Genomic DNA, 26,110 nt, shown 5'->3' on the forward strand with positions numbered 1-26,110 from the left:
CCTGTGTTCCATCCTATAGATGACTGTGAGCATCCACTTAGCCACTTTCTTTCTGTTCATGATGAGTTTTTCAAGATAGGTTGACTCGTCCCGAGTGGCCTCCAACTTGCCCTGGAACTGAGGCTGACTGAATTCCTGAGCCTTCAGTGTCCACTTTGAAAATGCTGAGATTAAAAGTGGTACCGTCAAATGTGGCTCAGCTCTTTTTTCTCTTTATTTTATTGTACACGTATGTGTATGGTCCTGAATGTGTGAATGTGGACCATAGGTTCACTGGTACCTGCCAGGGGTGAGTAGGACATTAGATCCCTTTGGAACTGCAGTTACTGTTGGATGCCACCAGATGTGCATGCTAGGGACATGACCTGGGCCCTCTGCTGTAAGTGCGTTTGACTTGCTGAGCTTTCCCTCCAGCCCCTCAGCTCGGCTCATCTTTACTCCTTCTTTGCACACTGTATTCTCAATTTCAAGATAGAAACACTTTAGAGTATCACTGGGAGATTTAATAAACCCAGTGCATGAAAAGCTTGGTAAGATATTTGGGACAAAGCTATTAGTTAATAAATTTCATTAGTACTATGATTTACTATATTCTACAAGCGCCAGGGAAGCAATATATAATTTCCTATAATCATTCAAATACAGTAAAAACCTTACTGAACCTTAATTACATATGCCCCCTATGACATATGAGCATTTGTCGAGCCTTCGACTCGTTAAATAAATTTGAAGTAATTTTTAAAAAGAAGCTCATGAGGAAAGAGTGTGTGCCAAATATTGTGTGATATTCTCACTCTTTTCTAATTCCAGGCCCGAGATTGTGTATATGATGTGTGTCCGTGTCTGTATACATACATGTGTATATGGGTATGTATATGTGTGTATGTATATATACTCACATATACACATGCATATATGGATGAAATTATATAAATAGGGAAATAAAAATTTCCCTCTTCTTTTACAAAAGGAATCTACCACACTGGGTTATAGAAAGATTGCATTTGGGTGTTGAGTCAATGAGCACTTACATAATGACTTTGTCACTGAGGAATGCTTCTAAGTGAGCTGACAACACATGAACATGAGGTTTACACTGTGTCCTCACACCATCACCCTCTCTCGCCATCTTTCTGCATGATTACATTGCCCATGTCTTCAGAAAGACAGGCTGACCCATGTACAGGCACTTTTTTTTTTTTTTTGAAATTTGTTAATCTCTTTCTCTCTTCTTTCTTTCTTTCTTTCTTTCTTTCTTTCTTTCTTTCTTTCTTTCTTTCTTTCTTTCTTTCTTTCTTTCTTTCTTTCTTTCATGAAGGAACAATCACCAGTACATACTTAGTCATCACAAAAAAACGAGATCATTTGGTTACCCCCTCAATTATTTTTCCCTAAATGTAAAGACAAACAGCCCAAATTTCTACTTGAAAAAAACTTCCATTTTGCATCTTGTCTTTTTTGTTTAGAGTCACATTTTCCAGTAGTTATTATACTTTGCCATGAGCCACTGGGATTAAAAGCAATTTCCTCGTTCCGGGCTCTTGGCTGGGTTTCCATATGGAGTGAGTAACTTCTGTAATTCCCCTCCATGTACCTCACTGACTCCTGTTTCAGGATTTACCTGGGGAGACACAATGCAGGGTTTGCTTTCAGGTTTTCAAGGTTTTGTATAAATAATTGATTGGAAATAGAAAATACTCTTTAAGACGTGACTCTGCCTATTCTTAATTAAGATGGCTGAGTTCCTTTCAAATGGTCACTGAAGCAAAGCCAAAGTACATTGGATAAGGAGGTCAGCGGGTGCATTTCAGAACATTGTGGCTTTCTTCTCACTGCCGTTCATCAAGGAATCGGTGGTCTCCAGAAGGACACTATTATGATTGTTCACTGCTATAAACAAAATGTGTTTTATAGAAAATGTGTTGAATTTTAGCTATATGCAATGTCTTTGTTAAAATGAAGAATTGTCAGACCCAGAGGATCAGGAATTCTGCTGTGAGACTGTGCCTCCTAGAAATGACAGAGACGCTGCACCTGTAATACCGCAACAACATGGCTGCCTAACAGAACTTGACCATGGACAGGATTAGACATGGTAGCATGGACGCAGGAGGCCTGCGTTAGGGGGCCTCATTTCTAGACAAAGAACTACAGGCAACTAAGGGACGGCGAGAGAAGGAGGTTTCATTTTTCTCAGGGATGATCCCCCTACTTGATTACTCAATATCAAGTGGCTAGCCGTGATACCACACAAGCAACACTAGGCAGACTCAAAAGGTTGTGTTTATATATTTATACACATATGTAAAAATAACAACAATAAAAGAAAAAGAGCCCATGAACTTGAGAGGGAATGAGGGATAGGCATGGGAAGGGTTGGAAGGAAGGGACAAGGGAGGGGATTGAGGAAAGAAAGAGATGATGTTATTATATTTGAATTAAAATTAAACCAATTTTTAAAAATACTCTTTTGCCTTTGAAGGGATGAGCTCTGAAGTGGAACATGTATTTGTCTATGCCGTCTGTTTAGCCCTGGACTGCGATTTGATGCTGGAGAAGATGCTCTCACCATTACTTGCCCTCTCCTCTCCTCCAGTGTGATGTTTTCATCACACTTCCAGCTTTTTTCTTTTTTTAAATGGAAACAAGCAGAGGTTTTCCCATCAATGAGGAGAGAACCATCAGGAACAACTGAGCTCTAATGCGTGGGAGTCCCCCCCTGAGTTCCACTGACCTTACAGGAACCTACCTTCATTGCTAGGGTTCCCAAGAACCTTCTTGACCTCTGCATTGGTGGGATTGGTGCCCAGAGCCCGGAGGACGTCGCCCACCTGACTTAAGGTGATCTTGCATTCACCTGTTCTGTCAAACAGGAGAAATGCCTCCTTGAATTCTGCAAGAAACACAAGGTGTTCAGGCACTGGTGGGCACCGGCTTTTTAGTTCCTGAGACCTTCAATTAACCCCAGGTCCTTCACAGATTCAGATCAAACTCTTCTCTGTTTTACAATTTTCAACAACCACTCAAGCTGTCTCTGTCTATCACACAGTCACTGGAAAACCCTTTTGGTATTTCTGTGGGGATTGTTTTAAAGCATCACTTTTAGTTTTAAGTCAGACTATTATTAATGTGGAATTAGTTTTTAATTATGAACATTGGAGCTTCCGGTTATAATGGTTCGTATTTCCTTTGCCTCTGTGGGCAGTAGGAGTCACTTGAAATATTCTGATGCCTTGAGAAAGATTAGGAGTCTCCAAATAGTCCTTCTATTAATTGGCAATGCTAATAAAATGTCAAGAAAGCAAATTTCCAGCTGTGGCTATTGGATGTGAGTTTAATCTAAACTTAATTACATTTGGAGAAACATCTTCTTTTGGGGCTAAATCTTTATAGGCAGTCTTCTCAACTAGTTTCCTCCAGAAATAGCTATTATTATTATTATTATTATTATTATTATTGAAGTTGGAAGTGTGAGATACTCCTGTAAATTTTACACCGCCATTTGCCCACCTCAGTGTCTGATTCTAGGAGGCTCTTATTATGATTGATTCAGAGGGAAAATGATTTTTAGGTCAATTGTTATGATATGTTCATATAACTTTGATTTAGCCCCAGAATAATCCATATGACTTAAACATGTCTATAATTTAAAAACATATTTTAAAATTAACATTTAATGATTATAGATTGCCATGCAGTTGTAAGATAATAATGCAGACATCACATTTTCTCCTCTGGCTAGTTTTCTCCAGGGTAGCACTCTGGAGAGTCCCAGCATGTTACTGAACTTGGGATATTTACAGACAGACTGGGTTGTTTTTCTCATTTCCACAAATGTGTGTGTTTCTTAAGAGTGTATCTGGAAGTGTCCTTCCTTATTCGGATCTCTCTGCTGGGTACCTTATGTCCTTTAATTCCCTCTCAATCAAACCACTTCACCTTCACAATTATCACTATAATAATTCAGAAATATGTACCATACAGACTGGAAAGAGTGCTTCAAATGCATATGGGAACCAATAAAGGCATTTTAATGGAAATATCTAAACTTAACTAAATGAAAAATTCTGGAAAACCTGGGAGTCACAGCGGTGATTTACTGGAGTTAACACTAACAACACTGGAACATTGGTTAATAAACTCTCAGAACTGGAAACATTCTTTTTAGGCTAGGAGTGGTCGCCAACAAAATGTGGTGTCAGAAAAGATTACTTTGTCTGATATCCTGGTACCCTATCTTACTATCCCGGTGCCTTTTAATCTAAGATCAGACTGAGCATGGATACACAATTAGCTTTAGGTCATGTTATCGTTCTTTATTAGATCCTGTGCAATCTCACCATAATCTGCCCCAATCTGGAAAAAAAAATGCCTGTGCCTTGTGGTTTCATGAGTCACATGCTATTTTTCGTCTTTCCAAAGGTCACGTGGAACTGAAGTCCTCCTGCTTCTGGCTTCAGACGCCAGGAGTGGTGCTCTGAGGACTTGCAGTCGCCTGGCTCAGATGCTGGTGTAGGAATGGGATTTTTATGGCTGTAATGGAATCTCTCTGACATTATCTTTTGATAACTTAAAGGCAGAGGCTGGAGAAGTAATTTTTTTAATCCTAGACTTTTAGCCCAAGGCTTAGCTACTCTCTTCAAGGTTCCAGAACACAGATTGGTAAACCCCTTCCCTGGCTGGCTATATAAACCACATTTGATTAGGTTCTCACCACACCCCTTTGTTTATGTATTGTTTGTGGTCTTTGCCGAACCTCAAGTACAGAGTGGAGTTGTCTCCACAGACCACAGTGCAAGCAAAACTTAACAGTTTTTCCTATTTAATCTTTAAGAATGCATCATGTGATCTTTTGCCCAGAACCACAGTGTTTCTGAAATAGCTGGTGATGAAATTATCATCTGCCTGCCCTCTAATGGTGGTTCTGAACACTTAAATATAAGTGGTGAGCTTTAAGATTCAGATTTTAATATTTATAATTTAAAAGTTAATTAATGTTTAAGTAGGCACATGTAGCTGGTGGTCATGCTAACAGACGGTACAAGACCTAAACTTTCTAATTGTTGTCATTATCTTTGCCTTTCCCTCCCTTTCCTTCAATCCAGATAGAACGGTATGGACAACGTTCTTCATTCATTAAGCAAGGAAACAAATTCAAGTGGTCTTGATTTATTCTGAAAGCATAGGGTTTCCACTTTGTTTGATTAGTTTACATTTGTTTTACTGACACAAAGCAAAATAACAACAAAACAAAACAAAACAAAACAAAACAAAACAGGCCAATGTACCAATGTTTATTCAATTTGGTGGCTTAAACCTGTTTTCAATATTGGGTGATGGGTCACACACTCCACACATTAAGTACATTTGTGTCACCAAGGGTTTTTGAATTGTTCATTGGTTCAGCAATAGTTTGGCAGTCATGGTGGCATTATAAATTAGAATGGGAGAGGACTGGGAGGAAGAGCTGATGATGTAGCTACATCACTCATTAAAAGTATTTCTAAACAAATTAGAATCATCATTTCCTTAAGACAAATCCTTCATAGCATATCTTTACATGATCTCAAATTATAAGTCATCCAATCATCTAAATCGTTGGTTCTCAACCTGTACGTTGTATGACCCTTTCCCAGGGGTCACGTATCAAATATTCTGCATATCAGATATTTACATTGCGATTCACAACACTAACAAAATTACAGTTATGAAATAGCAACAAAAATAATTTTAGGGTTGGGGTCAGCACAACACAGAGACCCACATGAAAGGGTTGCAGTCTTAGGAAGGTTGAGAACCATTGATCTAAACTGTCTCCATGAGGCCATCAACCATGCCATAGGCATCAGTAAGTTTGTACTACAGCAAATAATCTTTTGTCCTAAACTGGAACCCAGATAACATCATACTTAACATGATCCTGAAAGAGACTGATCAATATGGAAAACTTTAGATAGATAACTGTTACTAATAACCCATAATTATTTGTATCATTACGTTATAATACAGTATACATTATTATGACCAATCACCTGACTTACATAACATCACATAACGAAACTGTTTCTATCTCTCCTCTCTATAAACAGGTTTTGCTTAGTTCGCCCACATAGTGTGATGACTTCACCCTAAAAGATTTTTCCCTAAACTCCCCAATCCAATAATTGAGCTTGCTTGGGATATTTGGCCCTGTTGAATCTAAATACATAAAGGAGAAAAAAATTTTAAAAATTGAGACTCACTGATAGTACCTGTTCATGAAAGAACTTTCTAGTCAGTTTGAGTTCATATGAATAACGATACTATTATTAATCCTTTGGTCATTGAGAAGGAAACCCTTTCACCTCCCCAGCCGTCTGTCCTGTATCTCGTAGAGAAATGCTGGACCAGGCCCTTTCTCCATCTATGAATTCACTTCTATCCTACAATCCCATTTCCACAGAAACTGGGTGGATTTGACAATTAGGGCAGCTTTTATTATCAGCTTCGTTTTTCAAATTGTACACTTCAGACTTATTGAATCTCTTTCTAGGGTTTTAATTAGTAAATTAGTTTTCTAAAACCTAGATCCTTTTGTGACTATATCATAGACGATCTTTCCTATTGTTTCGAGTTTATCTCATTTAGAAATCAGTGGCTATAAGGACTTATTAAAACTCTATTTTTTAATTTCCTTAAACCTTTGATTACCGACTCTAACCAAGGGTTTCAGTTATACAGGTTTATATTTAGAGTGATTGAAAGCAATTTATATTTAGAGTAGCAACACCAGTGTGGATAATTAGACAGCACTTAGCTCCTCCCAAGGGAGTTGGTTTTCTCACTCGTCACCTCTCAGTCTGCACATATGAATGGCTACAGCTTTTAAACTTACCCTCCTGTTGCTCCTTAGAGAACTCGATCTGTTGGAAAGAAATTAATCATAAAGAATATTTTAACCAGAAATGAGCGTCCTGATTTATGAGCGCGTCCAGCTCATTCCCTGAGTTCTCTTCAGAGTGAGCTCTAGAAGTCAGCCCACTTTTTCTGAGTTCAGGCATGGCATGGACACGGACAGTCTGAGTCACAAAGGAACACACTGTGGAGTTAGGGACATTTCAAAGACAGGCAGAGCTCTTCCTAGGGTAGAGCTGCTCAGTCACTTACCGGCAATCTGGTCAGCACTGAAGGACTGTGGTGGCAAGAGAGAGAGAGAAAGAGAGGACTTTCAAATGCATTGACAGAAAGAGTGCTCTCTGCTGTAAGGCCTTTAGGGAACCAGGTAGGTGCCATGGCACAGGAAGAGTGTGGGAGGGCAATTTTGAACCTAGAAGCATAAAATCTATTGCAAAAGATAACTTGGAAATCCTTTCTCTATATCTTAACTATGTAAAATATTTTAAAAAATGCTAAATGGAACACTTCCTAGAATGCCATAGCTGTCTATATTTAGCATATGTCCATATACATTTAAAACTGCAAATAAAATTGCATATAAAAACCACCCTTTTAAAGTTTGTCTAATTAACATATTTTATACTAGTATATGATACTGAAGAATCAGATGCAGTTTGCTTAACTTTAGCTATCGGTTATCACTGAATTCTATTTTAAAGCTGAATACTATTACACTGCAGTTGCACTTTTTTTTCCCCTTCTAAATTTAGATGAATCTTACGTGATATAGCAAAAGCTGGTGGAGCACAAACGCCTCCTCTGAGAAAGAAGACGAATTTTTCCATCTGGTGCAACAGTTCCAAGTAATTTCTTCTATCTTCAACCTAGCTCATGGAAACCGATAGTAGGTTCCAAAAACCCTTGTGTTAAATAGGTTCTGTCCTCCATCCTATTCCTTGTCTGCCTGGCTGCTCCTGTTGCCCAACTGTCTCCTCCTATCAATGACATATCATTGTTGTCTTGTAGGACCCACCATGATGGAGTTCTAGGCTGCGAAACAGCAGTGGGGCTGGAGGATAAACTGAAGGCAGCTCCGATCCCTGAGTGGAGTCTTACATCTCCGAGGCTTCCTTTTATTTCTGGGCAAACTGACCTCATATCTAGCATCAGATTTCACAAGGCAGTTGCCACTCCTCCTAGAGGACTTCTTTAGCTTTCTTAGGGCAAAGGGAAAGAGAGACATGTACCCTGGGGCTATTTTTAGGAAACCAGCATCTAGACGTGAACAGCCCTAGTGAGACTGAAGCCTGTCAGTACTTTTATGGTCTTTATCTCCTTGATGTTCCCTGCAACTGTCCTTCTTAAGACATTTCTTTGCCTGTGGAAAACTTGGGATTCATCTAGGGCCCGGGCTTCTGATGTGTAGTTATGGACCGTGCAACAAGTGTCTAGTCAGCAAGACTGGGTATTAGTGGAACTTCGTGGATGCGGCTGGGTTGAGGTTTGAAATAGTAACTGGTGTAGAAAGAATACTCTCCAAAGCTTGGCCCCTTATGGTAAAGTTCTGAGGTCTTGAAAAGGCATTGAGTACTCTGGGTATTTTATTTCTGAGGATACACCCACACGGCAACCTGATCAGGTTCCTAAATCGCCATTAAAGAATAGTCTTTACAAGCAGTATTAGCAGGAGTATAATCTAAGCTTAAAAGACAGAATGGTTTGGAGTCTCCCTTTCTAACTCTTCCCTTCATCTCCTGGCATTATGTCTGAGGCTATCCTTTCTCTCCTATTTTCTTTACAGAGAATGACTATTTGTATATTTTTATTTCTGAACTTCTTAGCAAGCAAGAAAGTTGACATATCAATTTTGTATCTTTTTGCTGTTGTTGTTGTTTGTTGTTGCTAAGTTCTTACTAAAACCAAGCTTCCCTGTCCAACACTTCGTGGCTCAGTCTGCAGACCAAGAATAAAATAACCTAAAGTACAGCCCATAGAGTGCAAAATTGTACTTCAACATTTTAAAGGTGTTTAAGGGAATTGCCGGCAATGGGCTTTTATAGCAGCTTATCTGAAAATAGGAAAAGCTGGCATGGCTTTGGGGGAAAGATCACTGGAGTTCAGACACGGGGGTTATCATTCTCTACACACTTCCCCTCACTCAAAGGAATAAAGAAGATGTGAGGTGAATTGTGACTTCTGCATGTGTCCTTAAGGAAGTTATTCATAAAAAGCAGGAAGTGTGTCCTGCTCAGTATTTTCAACTTATCCTCTTACCGTTCTAGAGAAATAAAGAGCTAAATATACATCACTTCTTCAAAATACATAATTATGTACACATATGAAAATATCACAATGCTAGTCACTATTCTGTATGATTATTAGGTGCTAATCACAATATTAAAAGTATATATCACTTTTGACCCGAAGTTTACAATTGTGAAAAATATCTCTCAGGGTCTTGAGTCTCTAGATGACAAATGACAATATAACTTTTTAAGGTAGTAGTACCTAAGTAAATGTGTCTTTATATTTTTAACATGATTGAAAACATGATATTTTTAAAGGTTATTGGGGAATGATAGTTAACAGAAAGATTAGAAATGCTTTGAGTCATTACAGTGAAATTTTGTAATTGGTTTTTGTGCGATTAGATTTGATGAAATTGTATCTATGTATTTGTAGCCCTAAATCTGAATTGCCTAACCATTATTGAGAGTTAGCATACATCTTTAGTGAAGCTAGTAAGTGTAACTACTCCATTGAGGTTGCCCCATTGTAAATAATGATAATCTTCATATTACATCTCTTTTTCAGATGGAAAAATGTGGTGGCCTTGCATACATAGGAAACATGATAAATCTGTATAAAAACTTGTGGGAAAACTACAAAGTCAGCATCAAAGTCCAATTTATTTGTGAATAAGCTATTTTTAACCACTTAGATATCATAATAAGGTGTGTGGCTACGATTAAAATAAGAGCCGTAAAGTGCTAAGAAACTGTTAAACTACTTCATCCCAGTGTTTTCTTTATCATATCAACAATAAAGCTTTAGATTTTTCTTAACCTACTGAAAATAAAAAATATAAACATAAACATACCAGTTGACACAAGAGAGAATAAACTATAGCTAAGTCCAGAGAGGAAAATAAACTTTAAATATTAGCTCTATGTTATGTGTACAAAAATAAAGGAGAGAAAGAACTCATCTCCTGTCCACTCTTAGAACGGCAAACCCTGTCTTGCTTCTCCTCCTTCTTAAATAGGACTATCGTCAGCTCTTTGAGAAATGTGTGATCTGACTACACAGCCATTTGGTTAGGGCCTCCGTTAAAGATCATCATTTGGTGTGTCTCAAATCTTTTCTGCCTGGCGTGCAACCACTCATCTCTCCTCTTGTCACATTAGACATTTTTCTCAGCCTTCGTCAGAAACTCTCTTATCCAAAGAATTCTTCCTTCCCTGTGCTGGACCTGGCTCTTTTTCCCACCGCAAGCCAGTCCGCCTAACTGCTTGATATGCTGGGAAGCCCAGGCCAATACTGAAAGCCCATACCATAGCTTGCTTCTGATGTGGATCTGGATGTGTTCTAACACTGCATCTCTCCCTAGAGCGCCGACTTTGCAGTGTACTTGAGTTTGTGTCTGTCACAGCTCTATTGAACTTTTCATTCAATTAAAACCACTAGACTGTTAATACTCTATGCTCCCTGTGCATTTGGGGTGGGATGGCTGCAGACCCAAGTTCCTCTTTCAAACATAAGTTCTCCTCTAGAGTATAATATTCCATGAGGACAGAAACTTTATATGTTCTTTTATAAAGTTTACATTCCAGAAAAAAAAAATGCATGATCCTTATCAGTACAGCATCTTCAGCAACTAGAACTGCCCAGCACATAGTAGGCATGCTCACTTAAAATTCTTTAATATTTATACCTCTAGCATTTCACTTTAGATTTTATACAAATGTTTATAGTTCAGAATTCTAATTTGTCAATCTTCAGTTTCTTTTTAAAGACATCTTTATTACCTTAGCCTATGTCTTTGTCTTTCCCGGTGAGTAAAAGGCCACATTTCACATTTGTTATACCTTGTCCATTCACATTTGGAGTTGAGTTTAGGTACATAACAGTCTCAAAGACCCCTGTTACTAAGAAGAATTATTCCTGCAGTGATAGACTTCTCTGCTTTGAGAATTGTCTTTCTGCTAGTGACTGTGAAGTTTGGTTCAAACTTTGACTGAAGATAAATTTTCTGGCACCTAGATGGAATTACTTTATAGGACAAAGTATTACAGTGCACTTAAAGAAAATAGAGGACTAGTCTATGTTAGATTTTAGTATCTTAGAAGAAGCAGTGTCATTAAAGAGCATGTGGGAAGTGGATGGTGTCTAATACTAAGGGGACTGTCCTGGGGAGGAACCTGCACCACAATGATCAAGGCTCTCCTCATTTCAGGGGGATGCACACTTGGCAGTGACTGGAGCTAAGAAAAGAAGCTGCTGTAACCAGAGCCAGTTTCCAGCCAAGAGAACACTGACGGATATTCTCTGCCTTCTTGCCTGGCAGAGAGATCAGAGTTAGACACATATCAACCTTTATGGAAATAATTAAACTAATTTCTCTTACAGAGTTTTTAGCATCTACCATAAAAGGCCATTAGAAATAATATTTGAAATCATTAGAATGGTGTATTTCATATTACATCTCTTAAAGTCAATGGAAGGAACCTTTGAGCTCAACAAAGGAGTATTTAGGATGCTTATTAAAATATTATAGAATATTATAAAATATTATAGAAATGAGGGAAACCAGAGCAATGAAGACGTGTTATAAGAGTTATTAGATGGTTGGATACATTGGTCTGAAATGAGACTGGCCTGATGCAGCAATGTCCAGCAGGCATGGACTGGTCACCTGAATTCTGTCACCTAAGCACAAAACTGTGCAATTAAAAATAGCTCAGTTCAGATCTGTAGGAAGCACTAGAGACCTAAGTGATTTTTGATATGAGTTTCAAAATGCGATCCAAGTCTGCTCCTTTGCAGTTTTCTCTCCCACGTCTTCCTAGTTAATCATTGAGGAAAAAAAATTTACAATTTCTTAAGCTGGACATTTTCTTTGTCCATTTATTTACATGTAATTTGTTAAAAATTAAATGTGTTTTTCCCCACTTTTTAATTTTCATAATGTAAATACTTAAAATATTGTAGTTAAGAAATGATTGTTCTGGAATAGAAATTCTTCTGGGGACAGCCATGATAAATGAATACTAATTATTCTTCTAGAGACTGGTAGGATACATGGAGATTAGAATGGAGAGCTTACTCTAGCTGTCAGGACAAGCATGTGTCTTTTAATTTAAATAATTTCCCTAGATTGTTTTTCCTGAATACATGATAATACTTTTATGAGTTTTTTTGGTTGCTTATGGATTTTATATGTTTTGAATCCTTAGGTAGTAGGACCTACCACAACTTACTCTATGAGAAAGGACAGGCTATCTGAAAACTCAGTTGATATGTTGTACTCATTGCAATAAAGATAGTTTTATCAAAATGTAATTTCACAGCAGCATGTTCAAGTCGACTGGATTTTTATGAGCTGGAGATAATACACTGTTGGGCGCGCACGGTAGCTAAGAAACAGCTCACTCCCAAGGACAGAAGGAAAAATGTTCTAAGAGGAACCTTTCCTCCCTAGCTTCAAGTCACTATTATTAGTTTCTGACTAGAACAATTGGACTTATCACCCACATGATTTAAAATTTAACTGGTATATTCTGAAGCCACTGATACTTTTATATGGCGGGTTTTGCTGTCAGGATTCTGGTTTGGCGTGAAAACAGAAGTGGTAGCATTGATGAAGAAGTAAAGCAGGTGACACCCCATCTTCATACAAAGGGCCGCTCAGTTGGAAGAGAAAAATGTGCAGTCTCAGCTGACTAAATATAACCCTTCCCACAATTCCCATGCGTCAGGTGGTGCTTAAGGCTGGGCAGTTACGGAATGACTTCTAAAGACAACTTGCCAAGGGTTTCATTTGCAGAACTGAAATGTCAAGGGCTAAATCTGGTCCTGTCACTTTGTGGTCTCCTTGTCTTGCACAGATTTAATTATCTTTAGATGAAAAGTAGTTTTCACATTTTAGTTGGTAAAGGCGTGTCTTTCTTTGCAAACTGTGTAATACTTTGCAAAGATGCTGTTCAGTTACATACACTTCAAAATGTCACTGTGGGGAGAGTTATGGCCTTTGCCCCTCAACCTTTCTCCATTCCATTTCAGCTGCTGTGTTCTCCCAGAGTATAGACATTAACAGTCAAAAGACATTACTGATGCATTACATTTACCCATGGGTAAATATGTTTTTGTTTCTTCCCTAAGATCAATCGTGTTCACCTTCTTTCTTTTCCTTCTTTCTTTTTTTTTTTTTAAATTAGAGATTGACAGTATGTATTTGTCACATGCTTTTCCCCCAAAGGATGTTAAATGCTAATATTTAACCACATTATATATGTGGCATTTCATTTCTGCTTATTACTTCAAAGAATGCTAGTCAAATTAAATAGGGGCCTCTTCTCAGAAGATTAGCCTGATGCTGGCAGATTTAAAGATTAGATTTGGTTTGTCTGAGTGTTTAATAGGACAAAACCACAATTCTCTTGAAATTTAACATTCCATTACATGTGGACGTATTTTTCTATCCATTTCAGTTTATAACTTTTTACAGGAACTTGGGACAAAGTGAATAATACTTCTTTGAAGTGCTTACAGTTTCATCCTCTGGCTATAAAAGACAAGGAGTCACTCCCCAACAGCAGGTGTTAGGGAGGGTAAGGGAAACTGTGAAAAACAAGACCACTCAGAACAGCTAAGGTCAAAGTCTTGCAGAAGGAGCTCTGCAGTGGCTCCCTTCCTCCCTCTCCTGGCCATCATGGGACCGTGCCGTGTAATAAAAACAAAAGAAACAGACAAAAACCAGCTCAGTCCTGCATGGAAAACACATCCTTGTGTGTTCCATCTAAGAAGACTGCAGCTTATTTTTTAGAAACCAGAGGTAGCTGAATGCTTACCACGGCTGACTATAGATTTACCCTGTTGGTTAAGTCTTACCTTTGCCACGTAACTAGTTCTTTGATGATGGACCTCGTGTGGGTTCCATTTCCTCCTTGGATTAACCAATTTACTCATTAACTCGAACATTTAAGTCTTTTCCAAGTCTGTGATCAGTTACTGCTTGGTGATTTATTACTTGGTACTGTTTCTGTCAATGCATTTCTATACTATTACTGATTTTTGTAAATTGCCTGCAGTATCGAGCATCAGGAATGACCGGATTGTGGCACGAATACAATGCAAATTAGAATTTAAGCCACACATTTCAACATGTGACAGAAGTCCCCACCTCACAGCAATCCTGGCTTATCAGCCAACATACATGCACCATGCAAAAACATTCACTTACATATTAAAGTTCTTTTTAAAACCCAGACACTTGGTTATCTTACTATTTCTCCTGACCATTTTGTTTGGTTACCACTAACACCCATCCCTTTATTTGCACCCACAGTCAAAATGGTGGTTTTAATTCCTGTGTGATCTTGGGAAACAGGGGTATTCTAGTCCTAGGATTTTTTTTCTTTCTGGCAATACCATCCCTCTAAAGGCAAAGAGAGCTGAGAACTACCTGGAGCACTAATATTAATGTTCAAATGTCAACAGGACTTGGTGAAAAACACTCACAAAAAATGTTTATGGGTGTAGGACACCTGGTAAGCGTTTGCTCAGAGACCCTCAAAGGTTTTATGTCAGGAAGAACTGGAGAAGCATTCTAAATAAATAGCTAACCAAGGAATCAGATTGGGGAAGCACATTCAGGCAAACTAATCAAAAATACCCAAGATTAGTCAGAGTTCATGGAGAACTGAGCATGTAGCTATTAAATGTGGTATATGCTAAAACGGACCAGGGTCTTAGTTGAGAAAAATATTGAGGATGAATTTAATTATTGCTGTGTCTTATATATAATTAAACTTCAGCATTACCCACAGTGTAAAGGATAGTTAGATGTCTAATTTTACAGGATACATCGAATAAATCTGATCATCCAATTAAGTTTTGTTCTTATAGAGTTTTCAGAAAGTTAATGAATATGTATATAGATATGTTCATTTTCTCTGCTTGAAGAAAGTGTATAACTGATATGAAGAAATACATCTAGAAGCATCAAGAGATTAAAAGCATCATGATAGGAAGTGCCATAATATACTTTCTAATTAGCCCCATTACCTACTGGAATGAAATGAAACATTATAAAGCTCTCAAGTTGCATTATATTCTCGGGCTTTGCTAAAACACTTCCAAATATGTACTGATTCCATATGGATGAGGCAAAATCATTGAATTTACATTCCTTTGCATGAATGAGTCTGCTTCGATTCCTCAATTTCTACCTCCTTCTCTCTCTCTCTCTCTCTCTCTCTCTCTCTCTCTCTCTCTCTCTCTCTCTCTCTCTCTGTGTGTGTGTGTGTGTGTGTGTGTTTGTGTGTTCTTCCTTAAAATCTATTCTAATGTGAAGCTGAGAGTGGAGCACACTGCATTTGTACAACTCCTAGGTCTTCCTTAGCATTTCTTGCCCGCATTGATTTAACACGGGTGGGAGGGTAAAGCGATGTCTTGACACAGAGGAACATGCCACTTCTCTGCTGGCTGGAAAAGCAATTGTCTTAATTTCTGGATTAAAACACTGATATTAAAGGAAGTTTATTTACTTACTTTGTGATACATGATCTCTCTGGGTAGAAAAATTAAAGCCTGCTTTTATTAGAGGCATACCTCTGTGTTTTCTTTCTTTCTTTCCTTTCAGAAGTTCATCCCAGAATCACAGGGATGATAGTGTTGTATAAATCACAATAAACACATGAGAGAACGTCTTCGACACTCACTTACGGTTCTAAAGCCATTAAAGAGTGGAGCACTAGAGAATCAAGAAGTACGGTGGGAGCCGTAATCACACTTGGACGCTGCAGTCAGCGTCCATCTAGAGACAGCAACTACGGTTGCTGAGGATGAAGATTTGGGTTCTTGTTAAGGAACTAACTATATGCATCTTGTCCTCAAAATCAAAAACAACAACAAAAAAACATTTTCAGAAGATCCAACATGCATTTTCCCTAAATGGACACTCATTAATGATGCTACATCCTAGGACCAAGTGTTTTCAAATATAACTTCAGGTTCACATAAAGATTAAACATGTGTGATATTCTTGTACTTTGGAAACACATTTCATTTCATATGTAGCTGGAATGTTATAAAAAGTATGAGCATATTTGATTTCGTCACATAAATCCAAGTGTGCTCTGATTCAATGTTATTTTAGAGATTAAAAAAAAAAAAACCAACAACTCCCTGATTATATTAAGATAGTCAATGGAATGTTTGTGTGTAGGGCAGCATGGTTGCTGTCTGATGCAGCGTTAAGCCTGAAACTTCAGATGTACTACGTACAGGATCCTTGGCTTGGACAGAAGGATCACCTCATAAGCCCTTTGACTCTACTTCTCCATATAAGGCAGGGTTCCCTAGATGAAGATTTCCAACCTGCTACGAGGACCAATCTGAGGCCAGTTGACAAGAAGAAGGTGCAATGATGGCCACAGCATCGCTAAGAGGTGACAGGGACATGCATGCATGCGTCATTTTCCCAAGCAGGCCATCTTCTCTGAAACTGAAAACTTGGTTCACAGCAAACTCTCCACACAAAAATCATTCACGTTCTCCTTAGTTCAATAACAAGATGCAAAAGGCTCATCATAGCTATAAAAATGACAGGAGATTATGTATATGCGTATGCATATATATATATATATATATATTACATATATAAACATAAATATATACATATATATTAGTTTCATTTAAAAAGAACTTAAAATTCTGAATTAAATGCTGTATATAAATAAACAGGATAATAGTTATAGTCACTGATGCACTTGAGTGCATGATTGTCTGCACTGAGATCTCAATAAGTGTATGAAATTTTATTAAGCAAATTTGAAGAGGGAATTAGCTTGAATTGCAAAAAGAATTTTTTTTCAGATGAAGTAAAACAGCTGTCAAATAGATGTGTCCGAGACAACTGGGCTATCAGCTGTCTTCGGGTTTCTGGAAACAGGCACAAGCTAAATCTTTTTTTTTTTTTTTTTTTTTTTGAGAATGATGTGGTCTTATAGTCAGGGATCCAATTTCCAAGGAGATTTTATTTAGTATACTCTTTCAACATTTGTAACTGTAAAACCTTTAGATTTGTATATCCCCCACCCCCTAAATTGTACTTTGGCAAATTAGGGAAAAATGGAAAACAGAATCAGCAAAGATTGGACAGGAAAAGAGCTAACACAAACCTTTCATGTAGTATCCACTCTTAATAACGTCACTGGAATTGTATGCTCCAGCCCATGTTATTAAGCGGGATTCCCGGCTTTGAAAACACACCGGTTCACTGAGAAATGCCTTTCCTTTCAATGAAACATAGAATTCTCCACAAATTCCTTGAGTTCTTTAGCGTTGAAAGATGTTTCAGTGACCAAAACGATTCACCTGTTTAAGTTACCTTAATAGCAGACAGATCGATTTTTTCTTCCTTAGGTTTGGCTGGGGCAGGGGCCGGGGCCGGGGCTGGGGCAGGCGCAGCAGCAGGCTTCTTCACATCTTTCTTTGGTGCCATTTTGGTTAAAAGGATGGGTTAACAAAAGAAGGATCTCCTCCAGAAGAACCTGTCAGAGTGACACCTAGAAGAGCAGTGGTGACTTGCTTGACCCGCAGCCCAGCGTCTGGAGGGTGGACCCAGAGTGTTAAATGGTATAAGGGCATGCATATATATTTCCCTTAGTGCCTAACAGAACCTTGACACACGCGGCTGGATTGGACGGTTCGCTTGTCCAGGGGGGTGGCATTCCGGCTCAGACTATAAATGGAATCTAAAGGGTCAGGGCTTCCTTAAGTTTTTTGACCGCCTCTTGCTTTTTTTTTTTCCCCTCCACCTCTATCTGTAAAGGAGAAAGACGCATGACAAAGCCAGTCATGGTTAGTTTGGTGACAGCTGACAGACGTACCTTTTTCTTGGTAGAATTACTGTTCTGTTGAAGCTGTAAGTCGTCTTCTTCTTCTTTTTCTCCCCTTCCTGAGAAACTCTACCGGATTCGATTTCAACTTGGAATTTGGCTGAGGCCATCACCAACTTTCACCCAGCTTCTTCACGGCTCATGCCCCTCCCTCCTTGGCCATGGTCTGCAAGAAAATGTTGGTCAGCAAAGAGGTCACTGGTAGTGGTTAAAAATAAAAAGCAGACGTATAAGGAAAGTCCACCAAGTCTTAAAGTGGTTTCCTTTCTAGGGAGTACAGTCTGTGTCTCTCCTTGCCTCCCTCTCTCTATGTCTGTGTCCCTACGCGGAAGAAAACTTCATTTTAAATTATTTCCTATAACTTGATTTTTCTGTACAATTTAATGAAGGATGGTAAATTAGTTTTCAGTTGAAGTCTGCAATTAGCCCATTGCCTTCTAAATGACACGAAATAGACGTATTTGTCTCCTTAATCTTATATCCATGCTAGAGGAACAAATACATTTTTTAGGGAAATAAATTTGAAAAAAAAGAGACTTAATTATCAATACTGTGCATGCTTTGCTGGCTGTTTGCTACTTGCTTTTTCTTATTTTTGTCCTTGGTTTCTAGTTTGCAGGGTTAGACCCAGATTAAGTAATATATGAAAACCAAAACTGGGTGTATTGGTGTACAGCTTTAATCCGAGTACCTGGGACAGAGGCAGACTCTGTGAGTTCAAGGCCAATCTGGTCTACACAGTGAGTTTCAAGACAGCCTGAGCTACCTAGCAAGACCCTCCCTTGAAAACAAGCAAAAGAGCAATTCATGAAAACCAATGGGTATAACTTTCTAAGTGACAAATCCCACCAGAGAGGGTACTGCAATTATATGATTGTCCAGTGTCACTCTCACGTTTATTGCTTAGCTTGACATTTACATTTTATTATCATCATTAACTATTATAAATAATTATCATCATCATCATCACGATTGTATGTGTGTCTGCATGCATGTGTGTTTGTGCAATGCACATTTGTGGGTGCAGCTTGCATGTGGATGTCAGAGGACAAAGAACCTTGTGGAGTTGAAGCTCTTCTACCACATTAATGTGGATTCTGAGTGTAGAACGCAGGTCCTCATGCTTGCATGACAGACACTAACCATCGAACAATCTCACCAGACCTGTAAGTAGTTACCAGGGAAGCAAAACAGTAGTTAGTTGGGAGTTTTAAGTAAACCTTTTTTTTTTTTTTTTTTTTTTTTGAGACAGGGTTTCTCTGTATAGCCCTGGTTGTCCAGGAACTCCCTCTGTAGACCAGGCTGGCCTCGAACTCAGAAATCTGCCTGCCTCTGCCTCCCGAGTGCTGGGATTATAGGCGTGCGCAACCACGCCCTTAAGTGAACCTTTTTACATTCAATATATGAATACATTATGTAGGCAATGCACATATGTAAATGTGTGTGTAAATACATTCTAATTATTACATGTACTTGTGGCTAAAGATGGCAATTTGTTGTGGTCTGATAAAAGTCTTCCCTGTACTTTGTGACTAACAGAGATTAAGATTCATAATATCAGGCCAGCAGCAGAGGCATCCACCTTTCAGGATCTAGCAGCAGTTGAATCTCTGCAAGTTCAAGGCTAGCCTAGAGAGAGTGCCATGACAAGCTAGGCAAGCCCTCTACCACTGAACTACACTGTCAGCTCAGGACAAACACTTAAAAAAAATCACTCTAAATTAAATTATTTTTAAACTGGTACAAACAAACAAAAACATGTATATGAATGAAGAACCAGGTATTGTTAAACACATCTATTTCTTAAATGTTCATCACTTCCTTATGCTGAAAATATTCAATGTCCTCTTATTAGTTTTGAGAGGTCTGAATACGCCATCACTATCTGTGGTTGTCCTACTGTGTGTTCACACACGAGGGCTTCTGACCCCTGTGTCTCCCTACTACTAAGATTCTGCGCTCAAGATTGTCTGTCTGTCTGTCTGTCTGTCTGTCTGTCTGTCTGTCTGTCTCTCTGTTTGTGTATATGTGCCTGTGTGTGTGTGTGTGTATGTGTGTGTGTGTGTTTGTTGTTGAGACAAGACCTTGCCATGTAGCCTAGGCTAGCATTAAATTGCAGTGATCTACTTGCTTTGATTCCTAAGTGCTGGAATAATAATCATATCTGAGTACTTAGCTCAGATCAACATATTTTATTTTTTAATATATAATTTATTTTTATTTATATTCATTGGTGCTTTGCCTGCATGTATGTCTGCCATGAGGGTGTCAGAAGCCCTGGAACTAGAGTTACAATTGCATGTGAGCTGCCATGTGGGTGCTGGGAACTGAACTTGGGTCCTCTGTAAGAGCAGCCAGTGATCTATAACCACTGAGCTATCACTCCAGACCTAAGATCAATTTATTTTGTATTCATCTGTGAGACTACTCAGTGCTTGCCTTTCTGACTTAAGGAGAGTATTTTAACAGCTCTTTCGTGGATGTGTGCTACTTACCACAGACTCTTGCATCACCTAAATTTAGATGTTGATGTTCTTTTCTTACATGTAAGGCAGTCACAAGAATCTAAAATTCTTTTTATTAAATTTATTTATTCACTTTACATCCCAATATCAGCTCCCCTGTCCTCTTTCATCACCTCCTTATGCAGATCTTCCCCCATTCCTCCTTCCCCTTCTCCTTTGAGTCAAGTCACTGCAGGATTGAGTACATCTTCCACTGAGGCCAGACAAAGATGCCCATTTAGGGGATCCACAGGCAGGCAGGCAGGCAGACAACAGATTCAGGGACATCCCTGTTGTTGGGGTATCTGCATGAAGACCAAGCTGCTCATCTGCTACACATGTGCAGGAGCCTAGGTCCAGCCTGTACTCCCTCTGTTGGTGGTGGTTCAGTTTCTAGGAGCTCTTAAGGGTTCAGATTAGTTGACTCTGTTGGTCTTCCTGTGGAGTTCCTGTTCCCTTTGAGTCCCTCAATCCTTCTTCCAACTCTTCCATAAGACTTCCCCAGCTCCATCTAATGCTTGGCTGTGGGTCTCTGCATCTCTTCCCATTGGCTGCTGGGTAGAGCCTCTCAGAGGATGACTATGCTAGGCTCCTGTCTGCATGTGTAACAGAGAATCACTAATAGTGTCAAAAACTGGTTCTTGCACAGCTCTTAATTTGAACCAGCCATTTATTGACCATAGCCTTCTCTGTCTATGTCCCTGCACATCTTGTAGGCAGGATACGTTTTGGGTTGAAGGTTTTGTGGGTGGGTTGGTGTCCTCCTTATCCATCTACTGGAAGTCCTACCTGGCTACAGGAAATGCCCATGTCAGGATCCATGTCCCCCACTGCTAGGAGTCTCAGCCAGAGTTGCCTCCCCCTCCCCCTGCTCTCCCTTCCCAACCTAGACACCCTGTAGTTTCTCCCATCCCAGGTCTTTGGCACATCCTAGAGACTGCCCCTTTCCAATTTCCAGAGAATTTGATTTTTTTTCTAATTTAAATATATGGCTTCTAAATAATTATGATATAGTACAAATAATGTTATTTATGCTAGAATTACCACTTTTCTAAATAGCATAGAACTATCCACTGGCTTGTTTTCCTTTGGGATTTTCTGCAGTAAATATGCTCTTTTAATTATGTTATCTATTCACAGTTTATAATAACGATTCGTTTTCCAAAAAACCCTTAAAATCTTGAAAGGGTTCATGGGCAAGGGAGCTTCACCTTTAAAAAAAAATTCTTTTTATATTCAAGTGAAGAACAGAAATAACAAATAAATCTTTGTTTTGTTAACTCATTTAAATGGTTTGACATTAGTAATGGCAACAAATAATGACAGTTTCTTTCTTTCTTTCTTTCTTTCTTTCTTTTTTTTTTTTTTTTTTTTGTTTTTTGAGACAGGGTTTCTCTGTGTAGCCCTGGCTGGCCTTGAACTTAGAAATCCACCTGCCTCTGCCTCCCGAGTGCTGGGATTAAAGGCGTGCGCCACCACGCCCAACTAATGACAGTTTCTAAACTAAAATCTTGAATGCTCAAAACTGGAAATAGGGAGACCTTATTTTGTGGTAAACAAAAGGCTTGTGGTTGCTATACATTAAATCCTTTTATTACCAAATATATAATCACAGATTTGCGGATTCATAGAGAATAATTTGTGGGTGTGAGTTTTTCTTCTTGAAATCATAGAGTTCCTTTTATGAACTGAAGGATATGTATCATCATCAATATTTTATTAAGCTTAACCATGCAGCTGAGGTATTTCTTGACTACCCCAATCCCATCGCCCAGTTTAATTCAGAAGAGAGCATAAATCAGACCTAAATCAAGGGTTAGTCTACAAACATCTGATAGGAACATCTTTAAATCATCAATGTTACCAAAAGTAAAGGAAGTCTGAGAAACTGACAGCCAGAGAGACATAAGGAAATTAGATGAAGGCATATGATGTATCTCATTCATCATGCTGGGGTAAAGGAGACATTAGCTTAAAAACGATTGTACCAATACTGACTTGTTAACAGTAACACACATAGTACAAAGTGCTTTACTGATAACTACTCACAGTGCAGGTGAGATGGCTCAGTGGTTAGTATTTGCCCTGATGACCTGGGTTCCAACCCTAAAATCCAAGTTAAGATGGAAGAAGAGAACGAACTCCACTAACTTATCCTCTGACATCTGCATGAAAGCTATGCCCACAAATGTGCATCACACACACACACACACACACACACACACACACATTATAGCAACACAAAGCACAGCTGGGCCATGATGAAGCCAAGATGAAGCCAAGCAGACATGTATGCTCCAAACCCCAAATGGATAAAACATGGAACAATATAGCCTAAAACTTAATGAACACAGGAAGGGAGGGAGAAAGAAAGATGTACATAATTTCCTTATTACTTGGTAACTTTTCTTTGCATATTTGATTAGGTATAATGTACATTTTTAAGAACAGTTCTATTAGACCAATGTACATGTTTGTCATCTAGGTATTAATAGTCACACACAGAAAGCACTTGTGGAAAAAATAATTTAGAGGCCTTTAGAAATTATGATGCTGGTTTAATTTAATATGGTAATCAGAATTAGAATGGCATCTCTCTATTGACCTACATACGGGGCTATGCGACACCAGTCAGGGAAGGGGGAAGGGGTAACAGCTGAGGATTCATGCTCTCAGTAGCAGCTGATGGACTGCCCAAATCTTTCAACTGTTCCTTATGTGTAACTGCACCATTTGCTGAGGATTTTTTTAGCTGCTTGCCAAAGCTCAGGAGAATGACAGAAGACAGCGAAGGCACCATGGCTTACCACATGGTTAAGCTCTGCCACATGCTAATCCTTTTTCTAATGTGGTCCAGACAGAATACTTGCCTTCTGTTTGAAACTCTTGGGCGTAGGTCTTGAAGCAACCAGCGTTTTTCCTTTATTTCCCTGGCTTATATAACAGCCTTGCATACATGGCTACTGACCATGTATGGCAACAGCTGTAACTTATCTCATATATACTGCTCATGGTTTTAGGCCTGTCGTATATTACAGTATGAACCAGTAACGTGGTATGATAATCAAGTAATATGGTAATCAGAATGAATCAATTGGAGTTCATTCCTGTCCTCTTGGAAACCTGAAAGAAAAAGAAAAAAAAAAAAAAAACATTGGAGAGAGGATAACTATGAGGTTCTGGTAACACAGACTTAGAAAGACTGACTTCTTGTCAATAAAGGTAACTCTGAGTCCACCAAGGCTGGTTTAGACAGTGGTCAGTTCCAGCTGGTAGCCATGATGGCAGATCATCCTGATCTAGGGAAGTCTGTGTGACCTCAGAGAGCACATGTGCTGCGTCTTAAGCAGCAGAAAGCCATCACCAAGCAAATGGAGGTAGTGGTAGCAGAAGACTTGAAACTGAAGACACAGATGGGCCATGATGAAGTAAGACTGCAGTTTGTGCTCAAACCCTGCAAGGTTACAAGGTTACATTCCATGGAGAATGGCAGTTATAGAGATGATGTGTTTGATGCCATCATCCGCTATTTCAATTGCCATGGAGTAGGTGATGCCAAGCATATTTATGACTTGAAGGATCTATCTCTTCTTTATGACCTAACTGTCCCTTTGTTCCATATTTGGCAATGAATAAACTGATCGCCCTTAAGTACTATCACATATCTGAGATATATTGCCAGGTTAACCCAACTATGATCCAAGGTCATTATAGTGAGTTCTGCCGGTGTAATTTTGTCATTGCTGGCTAGTTCTTCTCTCTGATCCTGGACTCAAAATATCAGAAGGTCCATGTGCATGATCTGGAGTTTACTTCAGATAGGCAACTCCCTGGTTAAGGTAAAGGATCTGTGCATCCTAGATAGGGCATTTGCCATCTGTGGTATTCCTGATCGCAAGTTCTGGATCATATCTGCTCTTCAGTGGACAAGCTGGGTGAGATATCCTGGGAGGAAAGGAAGAGTGGGATGGTAGAAGAAGAGCTTTGCATCTGAAGCAGCTAACAGCATTGGGTACTATGCCCTGTACTGGGGTATCCTAAACTGTTCCCAAATAAGCAGACCTTTGAGGGCTTGGAAGACCTAAAGTTGTTATTTGAGTACCTCACCCTGTTTGGCATTGATGACAAACTCTCCTTTGACCTGAGCCTTCCTTAAGGGTCTGACTACATACTCTACTGTGGTCATTGAGGTAGTGTTGCTAAAGACCCCAACCCAGGCAGAGAACAAGTCTTTAGGTGTGGACAGTATGACAATACAGCTGCTGGAGTACATAATAATGGTCTAGAAGGCTTGGTTGACCCCAGAGGACGCAGGGTATGATGGACAGGGCTCAGCTTTGGAGTTGAGGTGGTTTTCTCCACTATTGAGCAAAGGCTAGAGGCTTTGGAACAACCTGAGGTCTCAATCTGTGGGTCACAGCTCCTTTGAGGGTCACAGGGGGTGCATATCAGATATCATGCCTATCAGATATTTACATTGCAATTCATAACAGTAGCCAAAGTACAGTTAGGAAATAACAATGAAAATAATTTTATGCTTTGGGGTTGCCACAGCATGAGTAGCTGTATTAAAGGGTTGCAGCATTGGGAAGGCTGAGAATCAGTGCTTTGGAAGAAAGGGTATGCATCACAGAGACACAGGCGCTTCTGGCATCTGGACAGAGTAAGCTGCAGGAGGAGAGAACAAAGCTTGGGTCAGAGCTGTGGGGTACGGGGATCAAAGCTGAGCATCTCCACAAGAACAACCCCAAATTGCTGAGCCAGCTGTAGCACTTTGAAGAAACAGGGATTCCTCTAGAGGCCATCACTGGCGAGGAGTTCAAGGACGGTGTACTGGAGCTCAGTTCAATGGCTTGCAGGGAAAGGGTGCATGTTCAGAGAGAAGAGCTGGTGGAGGGGATGGGAAGGAGAGCGAGTGTCCCTCTGTATCTGCTGGACTGAGGGAGCCAGCAGAGGAAACAAGACTGGCACGGTTTGGATTTAAACTGCACTTCGCTTAATAGTTTGCAGAACTTCTGTTCTAGCAGAAGACTAAGGGATGGCCAGAGTAGAAGCCTTTTGTTTTTGTTCCATTATTATTATCTTATTACTGGTAATCACTGGCAAAAATGAAAGGAGTAATAGTGGCCAGGTAGAACACTTTCTTTGTGGGTGGCAGCAGAGGATAGGTGGGTTTATCAAGACTCTGCATCCTAAGCTCCTGGGATGGATCCAAGATGGCCTCATGACAGAACCACACCCAAGACGGAACAGATGACTCCCTATGACCTAGCACCCAAAATCTCATAATTGGGGCTAATAATCAGAGAAAGAAAGGAGTTATAAGGGAAATAAGGGAAAAGTGGGGAGAGAACTCTAAGTGAAAGAAGAAGAAATGTACCCTATTCCTTACGGGGAGTGATGTGCAATAAACGTGGTTAGTATCAGAATATGTAAAGCAAATTAGAAAAATTAGAAAAATAGCTTTAAGATCGTAGGATAATATGGCAAATTGAAGTGGCTGTACCAGATGTCCTTTCTGAAGGCTGGTGGAGTGGTGGGAAGAGGAGAGAGAGAGAGAGAGAGAGAGAGAGAGAGAGAGAGAGAGAGAGAGAGAGAGAGAGAGAA

The 26,110-nt window shown here is 39.3% G+C and overlaps 1 protein-coding gene and 1 pseudogene across 3 annotated transcripts in view; one reads left to right on the plus strand and one right to left on the minus strand.

Moving 5' to 3' along the window:
- Myl1 (myosin light chain 1) overlaps positions 1-17,754 on the minus strand; it is a 20,532-nt gene extending 2,778 nt beyond the window's left edge. The window contains exons 1-3 of one of the 3 annotated variants that reach the window (XM_021197993.1): positions 17,489-17,754; positions 6,875-6,902; positions 2,750-2,893 (exon numbers count right to left, since the gene is read on the minus strand). In XM_021197993.1, coding sequence (XP_021053652.1) covers positions 2,750-2,893; positions 6,875-6,902; positions 17,489-17,602 — 286 coding nt within the window. In that variant the 5' untranslated portion in view covers positions 17,603-17,754. Of the gene's footprint in view, positions 1-2,749; positions 2,894-6,874; positions 6,903-7,146; positions 7,172-7,909; positions 7,998-17,488 lie in introns of those variants that run through there. The other 2 variants (XM_029538791.1, XM_021197994.1) reach the window with 2 other exon arrangements.
- Positions 17,755-23,122: 5,368 nt separating this feature from the next.
- LOC110321935 lies at positions 23,123-25,444 on the plus strand (annotated as a pseudogene).
- Positions 25,445-26,110: the final 666 nt, after the last annotated feature.

This window comes from Mus pahari, chromosome 5 (assembly GCF_900095145.1).
Source record: "Mus pahari chromosome 5, PAHARI_EIJ_v1.1, whole genome shotgun sequence".
Taxonomy (NCBI): Eukaryota; Metazoa; Chordata; class Mammalia; order Rodentia; family Muridae; genus Mus; species Mus pahari.